The sequence below is a fragment of the Lipotes vexillifer genome, unplaced genomic scaffold, assembly GCF_000442215.2.
Source record: "Lipotes vexillifer unplaced genomic scaffold, Lipotes_vexillifer_v1.1 scaffold38, whole genome shotgun sequence".
Lineage (NCBI taxonomy): Eukaryota > Metazoa > Chordata > Mammalia > Artiodactyla > Lipotidae > Lipotes > Lipotes vexillifer.
In genome coordinates this window covers 2738077-2765979 of record NW_006791464.1, presented here as the reverse complement: position 1 = coordinate 2765979, position 27903 = coordinate 2738077, and the positions used below count along the sequence as shown (strand labels likewise).

Here is a 27903-nt window from a genome sequence, read left to right as displayed (position 1 = left end):
TGCTGAACCACTTGATATGTTGTTGGAAGTAGCCCAGTAAGTCATATCTGGAGTTTTTGATTTTCAGTGCTATAACATACCTGATTATACAGATCATTTTAAGGACAATATGTTAAAATGCATATGGCCATGCAAATAAATGCACTACCCACAAAAATAATGAAATTTTACCTTTGTGGATTATTCTTTTAATCTTTGGGGTCCCTGGTGCTCTTCCTCATATTGGTAGTATTGTTAAAAAGATAGTTACCCTATAGACAACTTAATGATATTAATAACTAAAAACATTTTACTTTGTCTTTTATATTCTAAAATAATTTAAATTATAATTGCTTACATTTATTTCATGCTTATTATGTCCAGATAGTGTGCTGTTATACATGTTCTATCTCATTTAATCCTTACAACAACCATAAAGTGGATAGATAATATTGTCTCTATATTAGATATCAAAAACCATAGCTATTAATTGGAGGAGGCTAGATTCAACCCTTGGTCTGTCTGATGCTCTTTCTATTATGCTATTCTAGTTTGGGGAGGATACAGTCCTTCCTTCTCTTTTTTGCAACTGTCTCTATCTGCCACTATTTTTCTTAGACCTTTACCAGTTGACAACTGCCAGTCAAGTAAGATCATTCTAACCTCACCACTCCAAGGCATAAAAATCCCCACAAGCAAAATTACTGTATGAGTAATAATTAACTCTCCTCATCTGCTCCAAAAGATCATAACAGCTTCACTTCAGTTTCCTGGGCAAAATTAATTCTGTTATGTAGAGAGTACTTTATGGTTCCCCCAAATAATTTTTGTTACTCATAAGGATTACTCTGCAGGAAAGTAGAATTACTTGTAAGAATAATATTAATATACATGTATTATACATGCTACTCATATGTATACATATGATAATTATGTATATCATATTTGATGGAGGCTAAAAACCAGAAAATGTGAATTCATCTGCCTCATTCCATGAGGCCAGTCTTGTCTTTTGCTTTTTTAGGTCTAACTCATTAGCTTTAAAAGTATGGTTTATTTGGTTAAGTTAACAGTGTAATAGAAGCAGTAAATGGCAGTGTAAATGGCAGGTTTGTAGATCATAGCTCTAGTGTGTAAGAAAATGAAAAATGAGGGTTGTAAAAATTGAACATTGTGAATACATATTTTGAGAGGATTTCTGATAGATTGTGAAAAGAAATTTAAGTTTGTGCTCCCTTTTTTAAGTTTTTTCAAATTAAGGCAGCTTTCTGAAAACTTTTGTTCATGTACTCCATCAAATAAATAATGAGCATGCTATTTTAGTATGCATAAGTTGAATTATAAGCTTTATACATGTACTAACATATGTACACAAGGTAGAAATTAAATGTTTAGACTAAGATTAAAAAAAAAGATTTCAACTAAAGCATTTTATTTTTCAATGATATAAAACTTTAAAATATATTATTAATAGCAATAAGAACAATACAACTAATATGTCCTATCTGATGACCCTGACAATATTTTACCTCATAATGAAGGTGACAAAAAGTTCCTACCAAAAGGAAAATTATCAGCTCTGCTATTCTATTGTTCTTCTCCTGTGCTTCCATTGTCCTCAATCCGTGCTTGTGTTGTCCATTAAGTAAGACATAGTTTAGTTAAAAATAACTAAGGTAGCCCATTAATCCACTCAATTGGGCATACATAGATCACATCACAATGAGGTAAGAGTAAGTGTAACACCGGAGCTGCCAATCGTCAACCACTTACTCTGCTTCAAACTCCCACTTTTCCTTTAAGATACCTCTAGCACTTGACTGGTGAGGGCATCAGTGATGATCCATATCTTAAATATTAGCAAAACATAATGTTGTACTTCCTTTTCAGTTAAAGTAGAAGAAAAAAATTGAACATCTTGCTTTATCTTCATCTTTTGTATTTCCTAGGGTATGCATACCTCACTTTAGGGACTTCCAGTTTAAAATATATTTCACAAAAGAATATGTCACAATTTATGAATTCTAGAACTTATATCTTTATAATAAATTCTTATCATTTTTCTCAGCAGTAGATATTCAGTATTTCAGAAATATGACAGAAAATGGGAAAAGATAGATATTGCTATTATATGATTATTTATTGCAAAGTGACGATAATATGGCTGTCATTTAGACAGACCTCATGCTGTTAAGGGTGACAGAGAAAACTCAAATTCAGATAAGAATATACTGTCAATGGCTTGAAATTGTATGTTTTTGAACATCTTTCAACTTTTACTACTTACAGTAGCAAGAAATGAATCCAAATTTCAAAAATATTGTCACGTCACATACAAAAATGTTCTGTACTAGTCACAGCACACAGTTTATATGAAATTGAAAGATTTTAAAATTTGTTCCAAGAAACACAAAGTTATACCAGATAAATACAAGGACAACTTAAAAATCTGTGGGGTTCACAGGAGAGTATCAATAATTAAGATAAGTTTATCACTTGGAATTACAAAATAATAGCAGACAAAACCCCATTTTCTTCCTGTCTTCAGCAAAATTCCTTTTAACCAGAGTCTTTTTCAAGTTATACAGACTAAGAGTTTGCAAGAGTTTCTGCGACCCTGTCATCACTCAGCGGGTCGTACAGGTGAGCACTGTGACTTCATTACATGTGACTTAATTCCCTATATATCTGAATTAATCTTTGAAACTCAATAATGTGATGTTCAGGTTTTAGCTACCGTGCTCTAAAATGGCACACAGGGAATGTATACATCTTGTAGCATTTTAATTTAGAAACAAATGTACTGGGACTTTGCTTGAGTTTTACATTTACTTACTGAAACAGGTCAGTCTAATTCTTAGAATGATATATGAGTCAGGTGCAATTTATTTGGGTAAGCCTGAAATGACTACTTAATTTTTAATTATTAAATATACTTTTAAGCAATAATTTTCCATTAATTCCAGATATAAACTTTTGGGCTTGACTACATATCCTTTAGGGTGGTGATGATGATAATGATAAAAATGTAAAGTTGTTTTATTTTCCTAATTAGAGTGATGCTGATACATTGATACAACAGCTATAGAGCATGCCTGTCCATACTCATTATTCTGTACTAGTGTTCATTGTATGTAAACTTGGTGGTCATGGAACCAACGTATTCCTTTCTTGCTTTCCGGATACTGCTCTGTTGTTTTCCCTCTACTTTTCTAATTATCCTTCCTGAAACTCCACCTTCTTTATTTTGGTTTTTGACAGCTTATTTTGGCAGCATTGACAAGGGTCACTTGGAGAAGAAGATCCAAAAGGATCTTCAGGTAGGAAAGTCAGTTAAGAGACTCTTGAGTTAAGTGATAGAGTAACAAGGGTCCAAATGAAGGTGGTGGCAGTGGGAATGGAAATGAAACAAATGTAAGGTCAATTCCAGAGACTCAGTCACTTTAGCAGGGAGTGAAGAGATAGAGAGATGTCAATGATACTTATTAGATAGAGATCTTTGAGGACAAGGGTTCTGTTATCTCTGTTTTCTCAGTGCCTGAGAATGGCACCTGACACATATTGGGAACTCACAACGTTCCAGTTAAAACAATTAAATTGTGCAACTACCAGATATAGAGAGTAAAGGGACTAGATCTTTTTCATTGAATAAGGGTCAATTTAGTATTGGATATGAATATTGGGTAAATTGGATACTGAAGATGCTGCAGATATCTCTGTGTATTAAGTTGTTTAACACAAACAAACTGCTGACTCCTTATACTCTAGAATAGTACTATCTAATATAACTTTCTACAGTGAAGGAAATGATCAATATCTGTACCTCCCAATATGGTAGTCTCTAGCCATATGTAGCTTTTGAACACTTGAAATGTGATTAGTGCAACTGAGGAGCTGAATTTTTAATTTTATTCCACTTTACCATATTAAAATTAAAATTTAAATAACCACATGTGAAGACTGGCTACTATATTGGAGAGTGTAGTCCTAGAGATCCATCAACAAACTGCCATTTTTACCTCTGTGGAAACTTGAAACTCCTAACCTATAGCCTTAGGATGTGGTTGTTCCTATAGGCAACATTTCAAATCAAATAGAAGACAAGCTTGATTAGAGACCTCTTCGGAAACTTGAAACTCCTAACCTATAGCCTTAGGATGTGGTTGTTCCTATAGGCAACATTTCAAATCAAATAGAAGACAAGCTTGTTTAGAGACCTCTTCAACATTTCTGAATGGATACTTGTTATCTATTTTCTATAAATATCAGTTGAAACTCCAGAGACAGTGCATATTTTACATTACCTATCTGGACCAATCTAGAAAGTTGCAAAATGTTCACTTTTGTGAATGCATATAAGAAAACCAAATAAAAGCATAATAACAAAGTATGTAGATTGTACCAGATCTGCACACATACTCCTAGCTTTCCATTCATATATTTCCACTTTTTTAAAATTGAGGAATAATTGACGTGTAACATTATATTAGTTTCAGGTGTACAGCATAATGATTTGTATACACTGCTAAATGATCACTACAATAAATCTAGTTACCATCCATCACCATTCAAAGTTAAAAAAAAAATTTCTTTGTGATGAGAACTTTTATTCTCTTAACAACTTTCAAATATGCAATAAAATATTATTAACTGTAGTCACCATGCTGTACATCACATCCTCATGATTAATTTATTTTATAACTGGAAGTTTGTACATGTTGAACCCCTTTGTCCATTTTGCCTGCCCCGCCTACCCTCCATCCTGTCTGGCAACCACCAATCTGTTCTCTGTATATATGACTTTTGCTTTGTTTTATTTTGTTGTTCGTTTTTGTTGTTGTTGTTGTTGCCTTTTAGATTCCATATATAAGTGAAATTATATGGTATTTATCTCCTTCTGCATGACATAATACCATCTAGATCCATCCATGTTGTCGCAGATGGCATCCATGTTGTCTTTGTTCTGGCTAATCTTCCATTGTATTTGTATACCAATCTTCTTTGTCCATTAATCTATCAATGGACACTAAGATTGTTTCCATATCTTGGCTATTGTAAATAACGCTGCAATGAACAAAGAGGGGCATATATCTTTTCAAATTAGTGTTTTTGTTTTCTTCAGATAAATACCCAGAAGAGGAATTGCTGAATCATATGGTAGTTCTGTTTTTAATTTTTTGAGGAACATCCATACTGTTATCCATACTGGCTGGACCAATTTACATTCCTACCAACAGGACATGACAGTTGCCTTTTCTCTACATCCTTACCAACATTTGTTATCTGATGTCTTTTTAAGAACAGCTTTTCTGACAGGTTTGAGGTGATATCACATTGTGGTTGTGATTTGCATTTCCCTGATAAATAGTGAAGTTGAGCATCTTTTCAGGTGCCTATTGGTCATCTGTATATCTTCTTTGGAAAAATGTCTATTCATGTCCTCTGGCCATTTCTTAATCCAGTTTTTTGTTTCTTTGAGGTTGAGTTTTATGAGTTCTTTGTATTTTTGGATATTAAATACTTATATATGATTTACAATTTTTTTCCATTCAGTAGGTTGCTTTTTCATTTTTTGATGTTTTGTTTGCTGTGCAGAAGCTTTTTAGTTTGATAAAGTTCCACTTGTTTATTTTTGCTTTTGTTGCCTTTGCTTTTGGGGTCAGATCCAAATAATCATTTCCAAGACAAATGTCAAAGTGTTACTGCCTATGTTTCCTCCTAGAAGTTTTATGGTTTCAGGTCTCGTATTCATGTCTTTAATCCATCTTGAGTTAATTTGTGTGTAAACTGTAAGATATAGTCTAGTTTTATTCTTTCAAATATGGCTGTCCAGTTTTCCCAGCGCTATTTATTGAAGAGACTGTCCTTTCCCCATTGTGTATTCATGCCTCCTTTGTCATACATTAATTGACTTTGTGCATGGGATGATTTCTACACTCTTGATTCTGTTCCATTCATCTATGTGTCTGCTTTTATGCCAATACCATATTTTTTGATTATTGTAGCTTTGTAATATAATTTGAAATCAGGTAGCATGATGCCTCCAACTTTGTTCTTCTTTCTCAAGATTGCTTCAGCTATTCAGGGTCTTTTTTTAATCCATAGAAATTTTAGGATCTTTTTGTTCTATTTCTGTGAAAAAATTCATTGATTTTGAGAGGGAATGCATTGCATCTGTAGATTGCTTTGAGTAATATTGATATTTTAACAGTATGAATTCTTCCAATTGATAAGCACAGAATATCTTTCCATTTATTTGTGTATTCTTCAATTTCTTTCATCAGTGTATTATAGTTTTCAGTGTATAGGTCTTCCACTTCCTTGGTCAAATTTACTTCTAGCCATATTATTCTTTTTCATGCACTTGTAAACAGAATTGTTTTCTCTGCAACCCAAGAAGAGAGGTCTTGGGAGAAATCAAATCTGTTGACACCTTGATCTTGGACTTCTAGCCTCCAGAACTGTGAGAAAATTAATTTTTGTTGTTTAATCTACCCACTCCATGGTGTCTTAGTCCATTTGGTCTGCTATAACAGAAATTCCATAGATGGGTGGCTTGTAAACAACAAGGAATTTATTTCTCACAGTTCTGGAAGCTGGAAGACCAAGATCAAGATGATGGTTGATTTAGTATCTGGTGAGGACCCACTTCTTGGTTCACAGACAACCATATTTTTGCTGTGTCCTCACATGGTATAAGGGAGCTCAGGATGTGCCCTTCACATAGTGGTAGAAAAAGGTTGACTCTAGATTACATTGGTAAAAACAATTTTTTAGCTTTAAGTGCAGTTTTAAGTGCAGTAGATGTTATTACAGATTGGCACAAGGGCATAGATAAATGTAAAGTTTGGGTCTTCCAAAGCCTCCATACTGAGTCATAAGTCAATTTGTATAGACTTTAAAATGGTAAGTATTTTAGGTCAAAAGAAAAAAATGTGTCCAGAGCTTCCTATGCAAATATCAAGGATGTCCCATACTCCATTGTCACTCACTTCATATATAGTTGCCTTAAGAATGCAGGATAATTTCATGTATTTATACTTAGTGAAGATGGGCACAGCTGGTAACCAGCTTCCTTGTATCATTTTTAACCCAGTAGTTAAAAAGATGAGAATTGTTGGAAAAAGTTCATCTAAAGCTCTCATAAAAGCAGACACAAAAACACCTGGAATCCTTTAATGTAGTTTAAAAATCATTTATATTCAAGTTATTTGGAATATGTAATATATAAAACATTAGACAATATCTAATGTACCATTTGTTATTGAAAATTGACTAAAGGATTTTCAATTTATAAAATAAATATTGACATAATATAAGCCCTAGTATTGTTTCATGCTGTTGCTGCTGTGATGATGCAATACCATGTTAATATCAATGGTATAATTTAGTGTCTTCTAAATGTATCTTTATTTGCCAGTGTGTTGCTCATCATTTTACAAATTACAGTTCTGTAATGTGAGATAATTCATATCTTAGACACAGTGCTAAAATGATGAAGTGTTTCTGTTGTTGCTCAGCAATTGATCTTCCAAAATTTGGCATTTTCTGGTATTAATCATGTTTATGGGCCCAATGTTACTATAAAGAATTCTCAGTGTTGCAATGTGGTTACTTTCATCATTTATTAAGATACTCCCCTCATCCCCTCCGCCATTCTTTTTCATTACAGCATAACAACGTCATATTGATTTTAATTGGAATTTCAGATTTGTGAATGCTAAATTATGTCAATGCACCAACCATAAAATACCTCCCTTCTCTTAGGCAGTGACTAAACAACAGCAAACATTTGGATGAAAAGAGAGAACAATTGGTGTAATCATAAGAGTGTTGCATGTTTTCAATAAACACACCAAACCTCAACATCGTCAAGGGAATGATTTCTGGTCCATTAAGCCAATCTATCAATTCAACCAAATTGCCTATCTTTAAGCTTCCATGCATGTTAACTGAACGGCTTATAGAAGAAACTGAACAATTAGCTACTTATTTCTTCCCCATTTGATTGGAAAAACTGTTTTTATAAGTATGGCCAAGTACTCCTCGGACTTTATATATGCTGATGGAGAATCTAGTGTTTCCTTGTCTGAAACTTGTCTAATTGGAAATTGGCCAAGTCTCCCACTTTTGGATTAGAAATTGACTTTGGCCACAAGATGACTTGAAAGAGTCCAGCAGAGGGGATTGATTCCCAGAAGTGGGATAAGAACAGATGAATGGGTAAAAAGGTTAAAAAACCAAAGCAAAGAAACAAATAGAAACCTCCCAGAGATTCTAGAAGTTTGCTTAAATAAATTTTAAATCTTCAGGGAGAACACCACTTTGCCTTGAAAATATTTCCCTAAAAAGTCTACAACTCTAGGGCTTCCCTGGTGGCGCAGTGCTTGAGAGTCCGCCTGCCGATGCAGGAGACGCGGGTTCGTGCCCCGTTTCGGGAAGATCCCACATGCCGCGGAGCGGCTGGGCCCGTGAGCCATGGCCACTGAGCCTGCGCGTCCGGAGCCTGTGCTCCGCAGATGGGAGAGGCCACAACAGTGAGAGGCCCGCATAACGCAAGGAGAAAAAAAAAAAAAAAAAAAGTCTACAACTCTAAAAACTGATTTTGCAAATGTGATACTTGAAAGCAAAAGTATAAATTAAGTAAATACTCTATTTTATAAATAAAAACATGCAACCTCTTTGACCCAGAAATCACACTCTAGGGAATTGATTGAGTCTAAGGAAATATTCAAATGAATGTTGTTATTACAGTAAATTTATAATAGTGACAAATTTGAAACAAACGTATAATCCAATGTTTAATAAATTATAGTACATTAACTCAGTAGACTGCTATGTAGCCATTACACTTTGTAAATCTGATACCTGAAGCAACATGGCAGAGATGTTTATAATGTATAAATGAGTATCTATATAAACAAAGCCTAGGAGGGAACTCAAAGAAGTGAAAAAAATTACAATGTTGAATGTTAGGAATATGAGCACCTTGATTTCTTTCTACTTTTTTCTTAAGCCAGTAAGTGCACATATTTTACAGAATGCCCAAGATCCCCAGGCCTAAATCTCTCCACAAAACAGGGTCAATGTTTTGGCAATCAGATGGGATAGAGTCAGCCAGGTGGAGATGCTAATGTCACAATTCCAGCATGGGAATAAGAACAGAACCACTGATCTCTGAATTAATGAAATACATCAAGTGAATAGATGGGGCTGCCCACACAACCATTTTGTTTTCTAAAGCCAGACTGTGTGCTACTGCAGTGATTGGAATTCAACCCCTACCTCTCTGTTTAAAGTATTCTTCTTAAAATGATGCCCTGGAAATAATTTTGTGATTGTTTCCTATATGCTTTTATTATTTTTTTTATTATTTATTTATTTATTTTTTAACATCTTTATTGGGGTATAATTGCTTTACAATGGTGTGTTAGTTTCTGCTTTATAACAGAGTGAGTCAGTTATACATATATATATGTTCCCATATCTCTTCCCTCTTTGTCTCCCTCCCTCCCACCCTCCCTATCCCACCCCTCCAGACAGCCACAAAGAACCGAGCCGGTTTCCCTGTGCCATGCGGCTGCTTCCCACTGGCTATCTACCTTACGTTTGTTAGTATATATATGTCCATGTCTCTCTCTCGCCCTAACACACCTCACCCTTCCCCCTCCCCATATCCTCAAGTCTGTTCTCCAGTAGGTCTCTGTCTTTATTCCTGTTTTACCCCTAGGTTCTTCATAACATTTTTTTTTCTTAAATTCCATATATATGTGTTAGCATACGGTATTTGTCCTTCTCTTTCTGACTTACTTCACTCTGTATGACAGACTCTAGATCTATCCACCTCATTACAAATAGCTCAATTTCGTTTCTTTTTATGGCTGAGTAATATTCCATTGTATATATGTGCCACATCTTCTTTATCCATTCATCCGACGACGGGCACTTAGGTTGTTTCCATCTCCGGGCTATTGTAAATAGAGCTGCAATGAACATTTTGGTACATGACTCTTTCTGAATTCTGGTTTCCTCAGGGTATATACCTAGTAGTGGGATTGCTGGGTCATATGGTAGTTCTATTTGTAGTTTTTTAAGGAACCTCCATACTGTTCTCCATAGTGGCTGAACCAATTCACATTCCCACCAGCAGTGCAAGAGTGTTCCCTTTTCTCCACACCCTCTCCAGCATTTATTGTTTCTAGATTTTTTGATGATGGCCATTCTGACTGGTGTGAGATGATATCTCATTGTAGTTTTGATTTGCATTTCTCTAATGATTAATGATGTTGAGCATTCTTTCATGTGTTTGTTGGCAGTCTGTATATCTTCTTTGGAGAAATGTCTATTTAGGTCTTCTGCCCATTTTTGGATTGGGTTGTTTATTTTTTTGTTATTGAGCTGCATGAGCTGCCTGTAAATTTTAGAGATTAATCCTTTGTCAGTTGATTCATTTGCAAATATTTTCTCCCATTCTGAGGGCTGTCTTTTGGTCTTGTTTATGGTTTCCTTTGCTGTGCAAAAGCTTTGAAGTTTCATTAGGTCCCATTTGTTTATTTTTGTTTTTATCTCCATTACTCTAGGAGATGGGTCAAGAAGGATCTTGCTGTGATTTATGTCATAGAGTGTTCTGCCTATGTTTTCCTCTAAGAGTTTGATAGTTTCTGGCCTTACATTTAGGTCTTTAATCCATTTTGAGCTTATTTTTGTGTATGGTGTTAGGGAGTGATCTAATCTCATACTTTTACATGTACCTATCCAATTTTCCCAGCACCACTTATTGAAGAGGCTGTCCTTTCTCCACTGTATATTCCTGCCACCTTTATCAAAGATAAGGTGACCATATGTGCATGGGTTTATCTCTGGGCTTTCTATCCTATTCCATTGATCTATCTTTCTGTTTTTGTGCCAGTACCATACTGTCTTGATTACTGTATCTTTGTAGTATAGCCTGAAGTCAGGCAGCCTGCCCCACAGTATGCTAAGTGCCAGATGAAATAGCTATGCCACTGTAGATTATTATGATGATATAGTATAGTAGTCAGCATTTATGCATACTTTACTTCACTCTCTAGCATGGATGATCAAAGTAAAGCACAATTTCAAATTGAGAGCTGTGGTTTTATGTTTTGTCCATCTTATTTTGTATAAAAGCCTGCTGTGTATGAAGAGATTAACTTTTTGAGGGCTGGATCTGAAAACAAACTAACTGATCATTTTGTATCTTACCACATATTTTTGCATGTCATCATGCTCTTATGAATGTGTTCTTTTTGAGTGAATAGCAACTGCTTTTCATTAAGATATAGCACACGTATGTTAGAGGGTTGGAAGGAGAGGCAGTAGTGTTCAGTTAAAGGTCTTCAACATATAAATGCTTTTAAAAGTTATTCATTATGCTTCCAGATTTTTTAGACTACCTGTAAGGCAAGTGAGCCTATATTATTAGTGAAAGCTGTTTAGTCTTCCCAGAGTCAGCTTAAATCCAAGGCTATTGAAAGTTTTTGAAACCATCATAAAAATGAGTCACTTATGTTAAATAATAATTTTCTATATAGTAATATTAATAATTACAACCCTAAAAAGGGAGTTTAAAAATCCTTATGGAAAGTTGTTAACTTGCAATCTGTTTATATGAATGTTTTTCAGGTGGAAGTGACTCTTCCTGGGATAAGGATAAGATGCAGTCTCCTCTTGCTGCTCCTGGACCCCAACATGGAATTGCTCATGCAGCCCTGGCTGGCCAGCCAGGCCTTGGAGGAGCTCCTACCCTCAATCCACTGCAGCAGAACCAGCTGCTGGCCAATAGTATGTATACTGTACTCCCAAAATTTGGTGTGTAAGAAAAATACCACCCAAGACCCACTGGACAACTTGCAATACCAGGGATGGTTTACTTCTCTTTGATAAGGTTTAACAATTTGAAGTTAGGAAGGTAGATAAAGAGGAATTCATTTGAAAGGGTGAGGTTTTTAGAACAGAGATATATTGAGTGGCCATATAGCAGAGTAGAGGTACACAGGAGGCTATGTAAGAGAGTAGTTAAGAATTCTGGCTATAGTCACATAAACTTGGTTTGAATTCCACATCTTTTGAATTCTGTATCACTGTCTGGCTCTGGAGAAGTCAGATAAATTTTCCAAGTCTCAGTTTACACAACTAAAAAATAGGAATAAAAGTATACCTAGGCATTAAGGTTATTGAGAAGGCTAAAAATAATTAAGGAAAAACTGTTAGCAGTGACCTGCATATAGTAAGTACTTATTACTCCATACTTATTACTTAGTACTTATTACTATACTTATATACTATACTTATAAGTAATAAGTATAAGTATAAACTTATAAGTAATAAGTACTTATAAGTAATAAGTACTTTTACTCAGTACCTATTGCTCAGTACTTATTACTCAGTACTTATTACTATACTCAGTACTTATTACTCAGAGATGTTTATAATGTATAAATGAGTATCTATATGAACAAAGCCTAGGAGGGAACTCAAAGAAGTGAAAAAATTACAATGTTGAATGTTAGGAATATGAGCACCTTGATTTCTTTCTACTTTTTTCTTAAGCCAGTAAGTGCACATATTTTACAGAATGCCCAAGATCCCCAGGCCTAAATCTCTCCACAAAACAGGGTCAATGTTTTGGCAATCAGATGGGATAGAGTCAGCCAGGTGGAGATGCTAATGTCACAACTGTAGTCAAACTACAGCTGAATTATACAAACTACAGCTGAATTATACAAATTCAGGTTTAGATAATGTTTTTAGGAGCTTCAAAGACTCAGAAATCTTTCTGTAGGAAAGCAGGCCTTATATATCTTGCTTAGCTAAAATCTTACTTTTCTTACAGACAGAAAATCTGGGAGAAGAATTCCATTATTCCTTTCTCTGAGACTTTCATTCCCCCACTAGGATTAAGACAACAGAGGAATTCTGAAATATTTTAACATGATGTCTTAAATTTTAATGAAATTCATCAGTTATTAAGCATATAAAATAAGTTATGGTGTCATCCTTTAAGGAGATTATAATCTAAAGGGTGAAATGTCTCATAAAAAATGTAATGTTAAGCAAAGACAAATAAAATGAATGCCAGAAAAGTTGTAAATATTATAAATCAAAACCAACTGATTAAGATAGACTTATGTCATAAAGAGGGGAAACCTAGAGGACTTCTTGTTTCTGGTCTGACATGTAAAGAGCTTATATGTTGTCATTATTGTCCTCACAACAAGAAAAAAGTGGACAGCCTGAAAATCAGTAGCTCTTTTAAATCCATCAGAGATTGAGTACACAGGGTACAGTTAACCCCCAAACTGGATAGATTGGCAGATACAGAGAATCACAGATTATAGGGAGCAGAAGCCAGAGCTAGAGCCTGGTAGAAGTATTTAAAGAGTAATTGAGTTATTTCTGAAGATTCAGAGTGGATCTAGCTTGAGGGATAAAGACTCCTAGGAGCCCATGCTTAGGGGGTCCCTACAGTTTCATGAGTTTTACCTCCAGAACCCCATGAAGTTCTCAGGATGAAGACTTGAGAAAGTTGTCCTCATGCTTCTAGAAGAGGAGAGAAAAAATAACCATTTCAAAATATGTCCAGAATGTTCTGTCCTCCTTAACAGAGGCCCGTCCTCAAATGAAACTAGTTTACCAGAGCTTAAACTAGCCATTGATGCGAGGGAATAGAGCTACAAAACTCCAGCCCCTTTAGTTTTTCATGTGGGGAAAGAGAAATACTCAACTTTAGTCCCCTCTAGCCTTCCTGTCTCACCTAAGAGGGCAAAAAGGTAGAAAAGAACTTGTGAAAGTCACAGCCCAAGGACACAGTCTCACTAGGAGACTGAGACTTGATCATAGGATTATAGACCATTTCTTCTCTCTACACATTAGGGCTCTGCCTAATAACAGGGGGTTACAACTGAAAGAACAGAACACCTCGGAAAGCTTCTAGGTAAAAACAAAGACAACAGGGAAGATAGGAAAATATAACTGCTAATATGACAACTACAGCAAACAGTAAACAGTCTAACTCCTTGCCAATAAAAATAAAACTTCCCAATAAAGGTCTGTTTATGTCACTTCCTTTTACCCAATACACAATTTCTGGCTTTAAACAAGAAAATTGCAAGGCATGTAAAAGGCAAAAAACACAGTATGAAGAGAAAAAGCAAGTGACAGTACCAGAATTACATATAGCAGATATTTTAGAATTATCAGACTAGGAATTTTAAATAACTATGATTAATATACTAAGAGAATGGGAAAAGTGGAAAACAAAAGTATTCATGGAAATTTTAAGCAGAGAAAGGGAAAATCTAAGCATCAAAAGGAAATACTGAAAATCAAAAATACTCCAATAAAATGAAGAATGCCTAAGATGGGCTCATCAGTAGACTGGCCAGGGTCAAGGCAAGGATTAGGAAACTTGGAGATATGTCAAAAGAAACTTCCCAAACTGAAAAAAACAAAGCAAAAATGAAAAAAAAAAACAAAAACAAAAAAACAGAACAGCATATCCAAGAACTCTGTGGCAATTTCCAAAGCACACATGTAATGGAAATACTAGAAGGACAAGATTGAGGGAAAGGAAGAGAATAAATATTTGAAGTAACAATGGCCAAAAAATTTCCCAAATTAATGAGAGACTCCAAACTACAGATCCAGAAAGCTTACAAAACACTAAGAAAGATACATATTAACAAATATACTGCTATGCATATTATAGTCAAAATGGAAAATCAAAAAGAAAAAATCTTGAAGGAAGACAGAGGGAAAAAAAACAAACAACTCCTTACACATACAGGAAGAGAAGAATTACTTTAGACTTACTTTCAGAAACCAGGCATTGAAGAATATAGTGGTGTGAAATTGTTGGTGATGAAAGAAAAAATTCCACCAACCTAGAATTTTGTTTCCAGTGAAATTTTCCTTTAAAAGGGAGGAAATAAAGACTTCCTCAGATGAACAAAAGTTAAAGGAATTTGTTACCATACCACCAGATCTGCCCTGTAAAAAATGTAAAAAGAAAGTCTTCAGAGAGAAGGAAAATGGTATAGGTCAGAAAGTTGGATCTACAGAAAGAAAGGAAGAGAGTTAGAGAAGGAATAAATTAAGGTAAATTATGTGTGTGTGTGTGTGTGTGTGTGTGTATATATATATATATATATATATATATATTCTTAATTGAACAAATAAACTGTTCTAAATAACAATAACAATGATATATTGGGTGATTATACTTTATGGATATGTGAATAAGTGATATAAATGACAGTGATGTTTTTAAGGACAGGAGGGAGGAATTGGAAATACTCTGCTATAAGGTAACTTCATTACCCATGAAATGGCTTAGTGTTATTTGAAAGCAGATTTAAATAAGTTGTAAAATATATATTACAAACTCCAGGGAAATCACTTAATTTTTAAAAAAAAATAAGTATAATTAACATGATAAAAGAGGAGAGAAAAATGAGTCATATAAAATGGTCAGTTAACACCAGAGAAAGCAACAAAAGAGTGGAAGACAAGACTTAAAAAAAGAAAAAAACAAGGACATGAATAGAAAACAGTAACAAATATGATAGCTACCTATCCAACTATCATAATCACTTTAAATATGATTGGTCTAAATACACCAATTAAAGACATAGACTGGCCCATGAATATTAGTAACCTGGGATATTGATGATTTTGCTTGTACTTAAAATACTTCTTGTGTAATCAGGTATCAAGTAAAAAAAAAACAAAAGAACAACAGCAAAAAGTAAAAATAATGGAGACAAAGTAGATAAGAAAACCCAGGAGCCAGCCATGCTGAGAACCACCCTCCCACCAGTGGGCTGGTACAACCCCTGGGACTGCCTGAGCAGTGCAGCGAGCCCAGTCAACACCCAGCCCTACACATCAGTAAGCTTGAAGCCATTGCACAAGGAAAGGCCTGGCAGCCAAATGGGCTGGGGACTAACCACACCTACCAGTGTGCCCATAGTAGTTGAACCCATCACAACAGAAGGGCTCATGCAGCCCACACAGAAGGCACTCCTAGAGCACATAGCTCTGCCAACCAGAAGGTTTATGCTGCTGTGCCCCATAGAACGTCTCCTATAAAAGGCCAATTTTCCAAAATCAGGAAATGTAACCAACCTACTTAATACATAGAAATATACATAGAAAATTAGGCAAAGTGAGGAGACAGAGGAATGTGTTCCAAACAAAGGAACAAGACAAAACCTTAGAAGAAGAACATAGCAAAGTGGAAACAAGCAATCTACCCAATAAAGAGTTCAATTTAATAATCATAAAGATGCTCAATGAAGTCAGGAGAAGAATAGATGAACACAGTGAGAAGCTTTACAAATAGTTAGAAAATATAAAGAAGAACTAAACAGAAATGAAGAATACAATAACCTAAATAAAAAATGTGCTAGAAGGGATCAATAGTAGATTAGATGATACAGAGGAATGCACTGGCAAAATGGAAGACAGAGTAGTGGAAATCACTCAAGCTGAACAGAAAAAAGGAAAATAATTTAAAAAAATGAGAACAGTTTAGAAGACATCTGGGGCAACATCAAGCATTCTAACATCAGCATGCTGGGGGGGTGGGCGCAGGAGGAAAAGAGAGGGCAGAGAACTTATTTGAATAAATAATAGCTGAAAACTTCCCTACCCTGGGAAAGGAAATGGACATCTAGGTCCAGGAAACACAGATGGTTCCAGATAAGGTGAAACCAAACAGACCAACACCAAGACAAATTATAATTAAAATGACAAAAAATAAAGAGAAAATCTTAAAAACAGTAATATGCAAGCAGCTGGTTACTTTGAAGGGAACTTCCATGAAACAATCAGACCCTTATCAGCAGAAACTTTGCAGGCCAGAAATGACTGGCATGATGAAAGTGATTAATGGCAAAACCCTACAACCAAAAATAAACAATCTGGTAAGGCTGTCATTCATATTTGAAGGAGAGATAGTTTTACAGACAAGCAAAAACTAGAGTTCAGCACCACTAAAACTGCTTTGCAAGAAATGTTAAAAGAACTTCTTTAAGCAGAAAAGACCACAACTAGAAATATAAAAAATATGAAAGGAAATATCTCATTGGTAAAGGCAAACATACAGGAAAGGTAGTAGGTCAACCACTTAAAAGCTGGTAATAAGGTTAAAAGATAAAAGTAGTAAAATCATCTATATCCACAATAAGTAGTTAAGTGGTATACAAAACAAAAAAAATGTGAAATATGACATCAAAAACATTACCTGTGAAGGATGGAGAATAAAATGCAGGGTTGTTAGAATCTGCTTAAACTTAAGAGATCATCCACTTAATATATGAACCACATGGTAAACACAAACCAAAAACTTATAATAGATACACACAAAAAAGGAGAAAGTGTTCAAATATAACATTAAAGATAGTCATCAAATCACAAGGGAAGAGAACAAAAGGTAAGAAAGGAACAAAAGAGAACTTCAAAAACAATCAGAAAGCAAAATGACAGTAAGTACATATCTATCAATAATTACTTTAAATGTAAATGGACTAAATATTCCAACCAAGAGAAACAGGTTTGGTTATATGGATTAAAAAACAAGACTCATACATATGCTGCTTATAAGAGACTCACTTCAGATCTAAAGACACATACAGACTGAAACTGAGAGGATGGGAAAAGGTACTTCATGCAGATGGAAATGAAGAAAGCTGGGGTAGCAATACTTATATCAGGCAACACAGACTTTAAAACAAAGACTGTAGCAAGAGAAAGAAGGGCATTACATAATTATAAAAGGATCAATCCAACAAGTAGATATAACAATTATAAAAATATGTGAACTCAACATAAGAGTACCCAAATACATAGCAAATACTATCAAACATAAAGGGAGAAATTGACAGTAAGAAAATAATACTAAGTGACATTTACACCCCATTTACATCAGTGGATCTATCACTCAGACAAAAATCAATAAGGAAACATTGGCCTTAAATGACACATTAGATCAGATGGAATTAAAAGATACATACATAGAACATGCCATCCAAAACCTGCAGAATAACATTCTTTTCAAGTGCACATGGAACACTTTCCAGGATAGATCACATGCTGGGCCACAAACAAGTCCCAATAAATTTAGCAAGGTTGAAATCATATCAAGCATCTTTTCCCACCACAACACTATGAGACTAGAAATCAGCCATAATGAAATGAACTGCAAAAACACAAAAATGTGGAGGCTACACAATATGCTACTGAACAATCAATGTGTCACTAAGAAATCAAAGTGGAAATTAAAAGTACCTGGAGACAAATGGAAATAGAAAAAAAAAATCAAAATCTATGGAAAACAAAAGCAATTCTAAGAGGGTTGTTTATAGTGATATAAGTCCATTCCTGGAAAGAAGAAAAATCTTAAACAACTTAACCTTACACATAAAGGAAATAGAAAAAAAAAAACCAAAGTTAGTAGAAAGAAAGAAATAATAAAGATCAGAGCAGAAATAAATGATATAGAGACAAAAATAGTAAAGATCAAGGAAACTAAGAGTTGGTTCTGTTAAAAGGTAAACAACGTTGTTAAATCTTTAGGCAGACCCATGAAGAAAAAAAGAGAGAAGACCCAACTAAATAAAATCAACAATTAAAAAGGAGAATTTAAACCAATACCACAGAAATACAAAGGATCCTAAGAGTTTACCTCAAACAATTACATGCCAATAAAATGGACAACCTAGAAGAAATTGAAAAATTTCTAGAAATGTACAATCTCCCAGGATTGACTCTGAAAGAAATAGAAAATATGACCAGTAAGGAAATCAAATTAATAATAGAAAAACTCCCAACAAATAGAAGTCCAGTACTAGATGGCTTCACAGGTGAATTCTACCATACATTTAAAGAAGAGTGAATGCCTATCATTCTCAAACTATTCCAAAATATTGAAAAGGAAGGAAAGCTTCTGAACTAATTCCATGAAGCCAATGTCACACTTATACCAAAATCAGACAAAGACACCACAAAAAATAAAATTAGAGGCCAATATCACTGTTGAACATAGAATCAAAACTTCTCAACAAAATATTAGCAAACTGAATCAGCAATTGATTAAAAAGATCATATACCATGATCAAGTGGAATTTATTACAGGGATGCAAGGATGGCTCAATATCTGAAACTCAGTCAACATAATACACCACATTAGCAAAACAAAAAATAAAAATCATCTCAATAGATGCAGAAAAAAGCTTTTGATAAAATCCAACATCCATTTATGATTAAAAACTCTTAATAATATTGGTATAGAGGGAAGATATCTCAACATAATAAAGGCCATATATTACAGACCTACATCCAACAGAGTACACAATGGTGAAAAGCTCATAACACTTCATCTAAGGTCAGGAACAAGACAAGGATACCCACTCTCGCCACTTTTATTCAAGATCATTCTAGCCACAGCAATCAGATAAGAAAAAATAAATAAAAGGAACCCAAATTGGAAGGGAAGTAAAAACTGTCACTGTTTGTAAATGATGTGATACTATATAGAGAACACTCTAAAGATACCACCCAAAACTATTAGAGCTAAAAAACAAATTCAGTAAAGTTGTAGGAAACAAAATTAGTTTACAGAAATCTATTGCATTTATATACACTAACAACGAACTATCCGAAAGAGAAGTTAAGAAAACAATTTCATTTGCAATTGCATTAAAAAGAATGAAATACCTAGGAATAAGCCAAACCAAGAATTTAAAAGTTTTGTACTTAGAAAACTGTAAGACATTGATGAAAGAAATTGAAGATGATGCAAACAAATAGAAGGAAACGGTATGCTCATGGATTGGAAAAATTAATACTGTTAAAATGACCATACTACCCAAGGCAATCTACAGATTCAATGCAGACTCTATCAAAATACCCATGGCATTTTTCACAGAACTAGAACAAGTAATTCTAAAATTTATATGGAAACACGAAAGACCCCAAAACAATCCTGAGAAAGAAAAACAAAGCTGGAGGTGTCATGCTCCCTGATTCCAAGATGTACTTCAAAGCTACAGTAATCTAAACAGTATGGTACTGGCACAAGAACAGACACATAGATCAATGAAACAGAATAGGGAGCCCAGATATGATCCGAGACTCACATGGTCAATAAATCTCTGGCAAAGGAGGCAAAGTTTACAATGGGGAAAAGACAGCCTTTTCAGTAAATGGTGTTGGGAAACTGGACAGCTACACGGAAAAGAATCAAACTGGACTACTTTCTCACACAATATACAAAATAAACTCAAAACAGATTAAAGATTTAAAAGTAAAACCTGAAACATAAAACTCTTATAACAAATCATAGGCAGTAAGTTCTTTGACATCAATCTTAGCAATATATTTTTGAATATGTGTCCTCAGGCAAGGGAAACAAAAGCAAAAATAATCCATTGTGACTACCTAAAACTAAAAAAAAAAACTTCTGCACAGTGAAGGAAACTATTAATAAAAGAAAAGTCTGCCTACTGAATGGGAGAAGATATTTATATAAGATATATCTGATAAGGCATTAATATCCAAAACATACAAAGGACTCATACAACTCAACATCAAAAAATCACTTGATTAAAAAATGGGCAGTGGACCTGAATAGACATTTTTCCAAAGAAGACATGCAGATGACCAACAGATGCATAAAAGTATGCTCAACATCACTAATCATCAGGGAAATGCAAATCAAAACCAAAATGAGATCTCACCTCATGCCTGTCAAAAAGATAAGAAGTAACAAATATTGGCAAGGATTTGGAGAAAAGGAACCCTCATGCACTGTTGATGGAATGTTAATTGGTGTAGCCACTATGTAAAATGATATGGACATTCCTCAAAATATTGAAAATAGAACTACCATACCATCCAGCAGTTCCACTCCTGGGTATTTATCTGAGGAAACCAAAAATACTAATTTGAAAGAAAAAAATATGTACCTAACTGTTCACAGCAGCATTATTTATAGTAGCCAAGATAATGGAAGCCACCTAAATGTCTACAACTGATGAATGGTTAAAGAAGAGGTGGAATATTACTCAGCACTTGAAATCTTGCCATTTCAAGTGCTGAATATTACTCAGCACTTGAATCTTGCCATTTGCAACAACATGGATGGACCTGGAGGGTATTATGCTTAGAGAAATGTCAGACAGAGAAAGACAAATACTGTATGTTTTCACTTATATGTGGAATTTAAAAAAACAAATCAAATTAACAAATATTACAAAACATATACAGACTCACAGATTCAGAGAACAAACTAGTTGTTACCACAAGGGGCAGGTGTGGGGGGAAGGGCAAAATAGGTGATGGGGATTAAGAGGTACAAACTACAGGTTATAAAACAAATAGATTTAGGGATGTAATGAACAACACAGGGAATAGAGTCAATATTTTATAATAACTTTGTATGGTGCATAATCTATAAAAGTATCGAATCACCAAGTGTACACCTGAAGCTAATATAACATTGTAAGTCAATTATATTTCAATTAAAAAAAAAGAAATAGCCTAATTAAAAACGGGTCAAAGACCTGAACAGACACCTCATCAGATAAGATATACAGATGACAAATAATCATATGAAAATATACTCAACATCATATGCCATAAGGGAGTTTCAGATTAAAATAAATGAGATACTCCTGGACACCTATTGGAATGGCTAAAATCCAAAACTTCATCAACATTAATTGCTGATATGGATTTGGAGCAAGAGGAGCTCTCATTCATTGCTGGTAGGAATGCAATATGGGACAGCCATATTGGAAAGCATTTGACAGTTTCTCACAAAGCTAAACAGAGTCTCCCTTGTTTATCAAATGAATTAAAAATTTATGTCCACACAAATATCTACATACCAATGTTTATAGCAACTCTATTCATAATTGCTAAAAGTTGGAAGCAAACCACAGTGTCCTTCAATAGCTGAATGAGTAAACAAACTGTGGTATATCCATGCCATGGAAGAATAGCTAGCAATAAAAACAAATGAATTGTGATGCCTGGAAAAGACTAGTGCATATTTCTAAGAGAAACAAAGCCAGTCTGAAAAAAACAAATACTGTATGAGTCCACTTATATGGCATTCAGGAAAAGGCAAATCTATAGAGACATTAAAAGCCAAGTATAAGAGGAGGGGTGAATAGATGGAGCAGAGGGGATTTTTAGGGCCAGTTAAACTAACTATTCTGTATTACACTGTAATGGTAGATACATGATACTGTGCATTTGTGAAAATCCTTAGAATTTGCAACACAAAGAATGAACCCTATTGCACACTATCGACAGTAGTTAATAATAATGTATCAATATTGATTCATCCATTGTAGCAAGTGTACCTCACTAATCCATGATGTTACTTAGACGGGAAACTGCTGGTGGAGGAGAAGTATATGGAAATTCTATGTAAATTCTGCTCATTTTTTTTTCTGTAAACCTAAAATTGCTCTAAAATTAAAGCCCATTGATTAAAAAGAGGAGGAGGACTTTTACCATACCCAAATAAATGTGTTAGAGTGGTAGATTCCAGAGAGAGGCATCAACAAAAGTGAAGGCTAAGGTAAGTTAAAATTGCAGAGAGCTACAACTAGTCCAGAGGGGCTAGAGTAGAGCATACACAGAGGGATATAGTGAGATATCAAAGCTAGAAAGGTATTTTCACATGAAACCAAAGAGCTTATATTTTATTCTAGAGACAGTGAGTAGCCACTGAAAGTCTTAAAATTGAAGTGGAAAGGCAAATTAAATGGCATAGGAAAACCAGGAAGACAGGTTACCTTCTAGGCATGGTGGGATTAGTGCCTGACTGTAGAATGCAATATATCACAGAGGAAAACATGACTTGGAAACCAAATCAATGTGATATTTTAGAGGGAAGATTAGAGTATTATTGAAGTTTGTAACCTTAATGGCTGGGAGGAGTTGGTGCCATGCACTTACATAAAAGTTATAGGAGTTGCCAGAATACCAAGATGTATTAGAAAGAGTGCTTATAGTCGTCTGCCTGATGTCCTTTTGGTTGACAGGAAAGAAAAATTCATTTTGGTGATATTTAAAAAGAGTTTGTCTTCATTACCATTCTATTAAAAGTTGCTGTACATTTCTGACATGTGACTAAATGAGCCAGATTGCTGGAGTGTTGTATACTATTGATGGCTCGTAATGTTTCCAGCTTTGGGAAAAGGTTGACTTACATAATTCAGTATTTGCATATGCTTTGCATGTGCAGCTCAACTGGGGTCACTGTTAAACTTGCCTGTAATATAAATATTAGCTTAAATTCCAGGGTACTATAGTCAATTCATGGTTAGTTATTGTAGGTCATGATCTGAAATTGTGACTTTTAAGCCCTTCATGGTTATTTGAAATGTTTGACGAGTTGTATTTTAAAACTGTCAATGAGCTGTTAAATTCTGTTTGTGGTTTGCATTTAGTTTGCATGTCAATTGGACTTTAAGTAGGCATATGACTTGATACCGCCAGATGGTATCTGGATGATGCTGGAAAACTTTGGAGAATAAGGAAAGATTATTATACTGCTAAGGGAAAAGTAAACTGAACAAAAGTTTATTTAAGCATTTGAGAGGTAAATGGAGGCACTGATGGCTACTTTTCATCTACGGTTTGATCAATTTTCTATTAAAATACTGAGTACATAAAGAAGAATTGGAAGTCTATAATTATCTTGGGTTTGTGGTAAATGAGAACCTTATATAGAAATCTATTTATGTTATTGATGGTTGCTATTTTATGGAGCATAAAGTGAAGGTTCTTAGGGGAAGATAAATAGTGATTAATTTATGTTATGGAATATCCTATCATTATAGCAAAGCTGTATGATGGTTAACGTATAAAATGCATATATATCTAAGTAATTTTGAAAGCTTAACTGAAAATAAACCAATTTAAAACGGGGTGCAGAAATCCATTTTGAATTCAGTGTTTACATTGTGTTCAGGCTTTAAATTAATAATCACAGGAAAAAGGTTTCACAACTGAAAAGTATGTTTTGAAAGATTGCTCCTAAAAAGGATTCAGAGACTGAGTCATAAGTGCAGTGATGGGGAAAAGTTTAAAATGCTTTATCAATATTCTTTGAGGATTTGGAGTCATAGGAAGTATAGAATATATTTCCCTTCTGGGGTTCCATGCAAAATTTGTTTCTAGCTTTTTTATTATTCTTGTGTAATTCTGATAACAGTGCATTTTGTAGCTATCTTTATCAGAAATATTGGTGATGGTTGTATTCTTTATTTACAAGTTTCTTTAATAGAGATAAACACTTTAATGTATGAGACCTGTCATATCCGGAAGTTTGTTTTATTGTGCTGCTTTTGAAATTGTTTTGTTAATGACTTTAATTCAACCATTATTGTTGAACCCAGGAGATGGACTTCAAATCAATTCACAATGTTTCTTCCTTCTAGCCTCCTTTTTGTCCTAAAAAATGTGTGTAAAGTGTTTGTATTACTGTTACTGTTGTTTTGAGGAAAGATATTTAAGGGGCCTGTGAATATATTTCCTATAGATTCATTGTTGTACACTTGCTGTTGTGATATGGGAAGCAAGAAAAAATGAGGGGATGGCAAAGAAGAAAAAGAGATGTTATTAACAGTTGATAATTGTGTGCAAGACGAACACAAACATTGCCCATAGTAGAATGTTAATAGCCTGTAATAATTTAGGAAAATTTTAGGCAAGCATGTTTTAGAACATCTGTTAAAGACTGATAGTTTCTGGGCTCATGTCCAAAAGAAGGCAAGATTACTATCAAGATAATAGTTTAAAATACATTATAAAGTGCTATGGTTTACTTATTGTAGTCATGTTAACATCCGTAATGTTAGGCTAACTTTCCTTATCCTCTGCTTAAAGGTATTTCTTCACAAATCCCAACCTTATAAGGGGAAAGTAGACAACTATTTTAATTTGTTACCATTTTCGTGATGACGTATCTGTGGCTACCACAAGTGTAATGTGGATAGTACTTGAAAGATATTAAGAAATTCAAAATATGTGAGAAATATTTCACATTGCATAAGAAAACAAATGGAATTCTTGACGCTACTCAAAGATATTGGTATTTGTTATTAAACTGGAAAACAGGCTGATATTTTGATATGGGAGTTATTCCTTACAGACAAAGGTTCCAAATTAGACCTATATACATTCGTTTTAGAGATTTATAACTAAAGGAGTAGGACATATTCCAAGTCTTATTTTCTTCAATAATTCTGAAGCCTAGAGAATCTATATCTTATCATACTAGCGCCACTATTATGTCTCCTAAAGAAAGAGTTAAGCTAGAAACTATCTACACATCAGTACATTATAATGTTTAAAAAGAAAGTTACTTCTTTTTGTTAAACAGTGATGTTCAGCTCAAAGATTTTTGTTTGTTTTTATAAGTAAAAAAGTTTAAACCTTGAAACTATTTTGGCAGTGAGAGTATGAACAAGGAATATTGTTAAATAAATGTCTGTGGACATAGGAATATTTTTAAATTATAAAACAATGTTAAATCCCATAAGTACTAGTAATTTCTCAAAGAGATACTAGGATATATTAAAAATTCATTAAAAAAAATCAACAAGAGTGAAATATAGATTTTTTTTTACTATTTTATAGGATCAATTTTGATGTGATTTCCCTTTGTCCAGACAATGTAACTAACATAGTAATTTAACATGTGCTGTCTCTTTTAGGACTGGATCTGCCATTTATGATGATGCCTCATCCCCTACTTCCAGTCAGCTTACCTCCTGCATCAGTTGCCATGGCAATGAATCAGATGAACCATCTCAATACTATTGCCAACATGGCTGCTGCAGCCCAGATTCACAGTCCACTCTCCAGAGCTGGGGCCTCAGTTATAAAGGTAAGAATCATGATTTAGAAGAGGACAAAGGTGTTAATTACATGTAAATTTTGATAAAATAATAGCAATACCACTAGATCTTCAGTATAAACACACAGCTCATTGATTCAGTTGCTTAACATAAAGTATTGATGAGTTTGATTTCTGACTAAGCCTGCTAAGGTGTTTTTAGTTTTTTATTTTTGTTATTGTTATTGTTTTTTTTCATTATATGACCACAGATATGACCTTTACTTCTAGCTTCCTGTCTTGCATTCATAAGAAGAGTGTGTGGGAGGTGTGCCCAGCTAAGGACAGAGTAGAAGAATGTGCAAAATCCATTCCCATTGCTGGTGTGAGACAAAGTAACCAGTGCATCTTTTTGGTGTTTGTGATGCAGTTGTGGAGTAGTATATACCATACAAGGCGTATAGTCAGAAAGACCTGAATTTCAATTCTTATTCTGCCAATTAATAGCTGAATGACCTTGGATATGACAATTAACCCTCCTGAACTTGTTTCCACAACTGTAAAATATAGGTGATAGTAATAATCTATACCACTTATTTCATTGGCTGTCTGGAGATAATATGAGTAAAATATAGTTTAAAACTGTGAAACATTAAATAAATGCTTATGATAATTTATATCATTATCATCATATTCTAGAATAAAATTTTTCAAAATTTCAGGATAAATGGGTAGTGAAACACAAATAATATTTTATAATCCTCCTTATGTCTCCTATTAGTTTGTCACAGGGTCTCTCTGCCCTCTAAGTAACACGTGAACTAAGCTCTTTAGTATATTTTTCCTTTTGTTGAGGAGATAATATAAGGGTATATAGGATCAAAAGAGTATAGCTAATCTGGGAAACCCTTGATTTGTTCCTTTGTTCCTCCATTTATTCAACAAATATTATACTCTTGATATTTACACATCACAGAGAGAGAAATATAGGATATGAATAGGACATAATTCCTGACTTCCAGGACTCACAAACTAAATTTAAGACAAACAACAAGTACCATTTAACTTACATAAGCCTGTGATGGATAGCATAGAGAATAACCAAGTATTACCAGAATTTAGAAGAGGAAGAGATCAAACCTAGATTGAAGAAAGAGGGAGCAGGAATCACAAAGGGTATTACAGTTGATGGATTTGAGCTGGGCCTTGAAATATTGATATGATTTTAATAGATGCACATGGGAGTAAAAGAAGTGAAGGCAGAAGAAATGTGAGATTCTAGACATTTTTGTTCCATTTTAAATTAGCTTCCAGTTTGTGGGACTTCTAAAACAATGAAGAATGGATAAAGAAGATGTGGCACATATATACAATGGAATATTACTCAGCCATTAAAAGAAATGAAATTGAGTTATTTGTAGTGAGGTGGATGGACCTAGAGTCTGTCATACAGAGTGAAGTAAGTCAGAAAGAGAAAGACAAATACCATATGCTAACACATATATATGGAATCTAAGAAAAAAATGTCATGAAGAACCTAGGGGTAAGACAGGAATAAAGACACAGACCTACTAGAGAATGGACTTGAGGATATGGGGAGGGGGAAGGGTAAGCTGTGACAAAGTGAGAGAGTGGCATGGACATATATACACTACCAAACATAGAATAGATAGCTGGTGGGAAGCAGCTGCATAGCACAGGGAGATCAACAAGGTGCTTTGTGACCACCTAAAGGGGTGGGATAAGGAGGGTGGAAGGGAGGGAGACACAAGAGGGAAGAGATATGGAAACATACGTATATGTATAACTGATTCACTTTGTTGTAAAGGGGAAACTAACACACTATTGTAAAGCAATTATACTCCAATAAAGACGTAAAAAAAAAAAGAAAATTTAAAACATAACCTTTGTAGGAAAGGAAAAGAAAAACGCATAAATTTTTATTAAGCTCCATATATATTTCCATGGCCAAGAGGCATTGTGCTTCCTGTAAAGATTGTGGTCCACAGTGAACTAGTCTACCCCAGCTAATCAGAGCTCTG

At 34.4% G+C, this 27903-nt stretch overlaps 1 protein-coding gene across 3 annotated transcripts in view; it reads left to right on the top strand.

Annotated features, from left to right (window-relative positions):
• Positions 1-27903, top strand: part of DACH2 (dachshund family transcription factor 2) — a 629817-nt gene that overhangs the window by 449499 nt on the left and 152415 nt on the right. For all 3 annotated transcript variants that reach the window (XM_007464443.1, XM_007464441.1, XM_007464442.1), the window contains 2 exons: positions 11626-11784; positions 25740-25912. In XM_007464443.1, coding sequence (XP_007464505.1) covers positions 11626-11784; positions 25740-25912 — 332 coding nt within the window. The remainder of the gene's footprint in view (positions 1-11625; positions 11785-25739; positions 25913-27903) is intronic.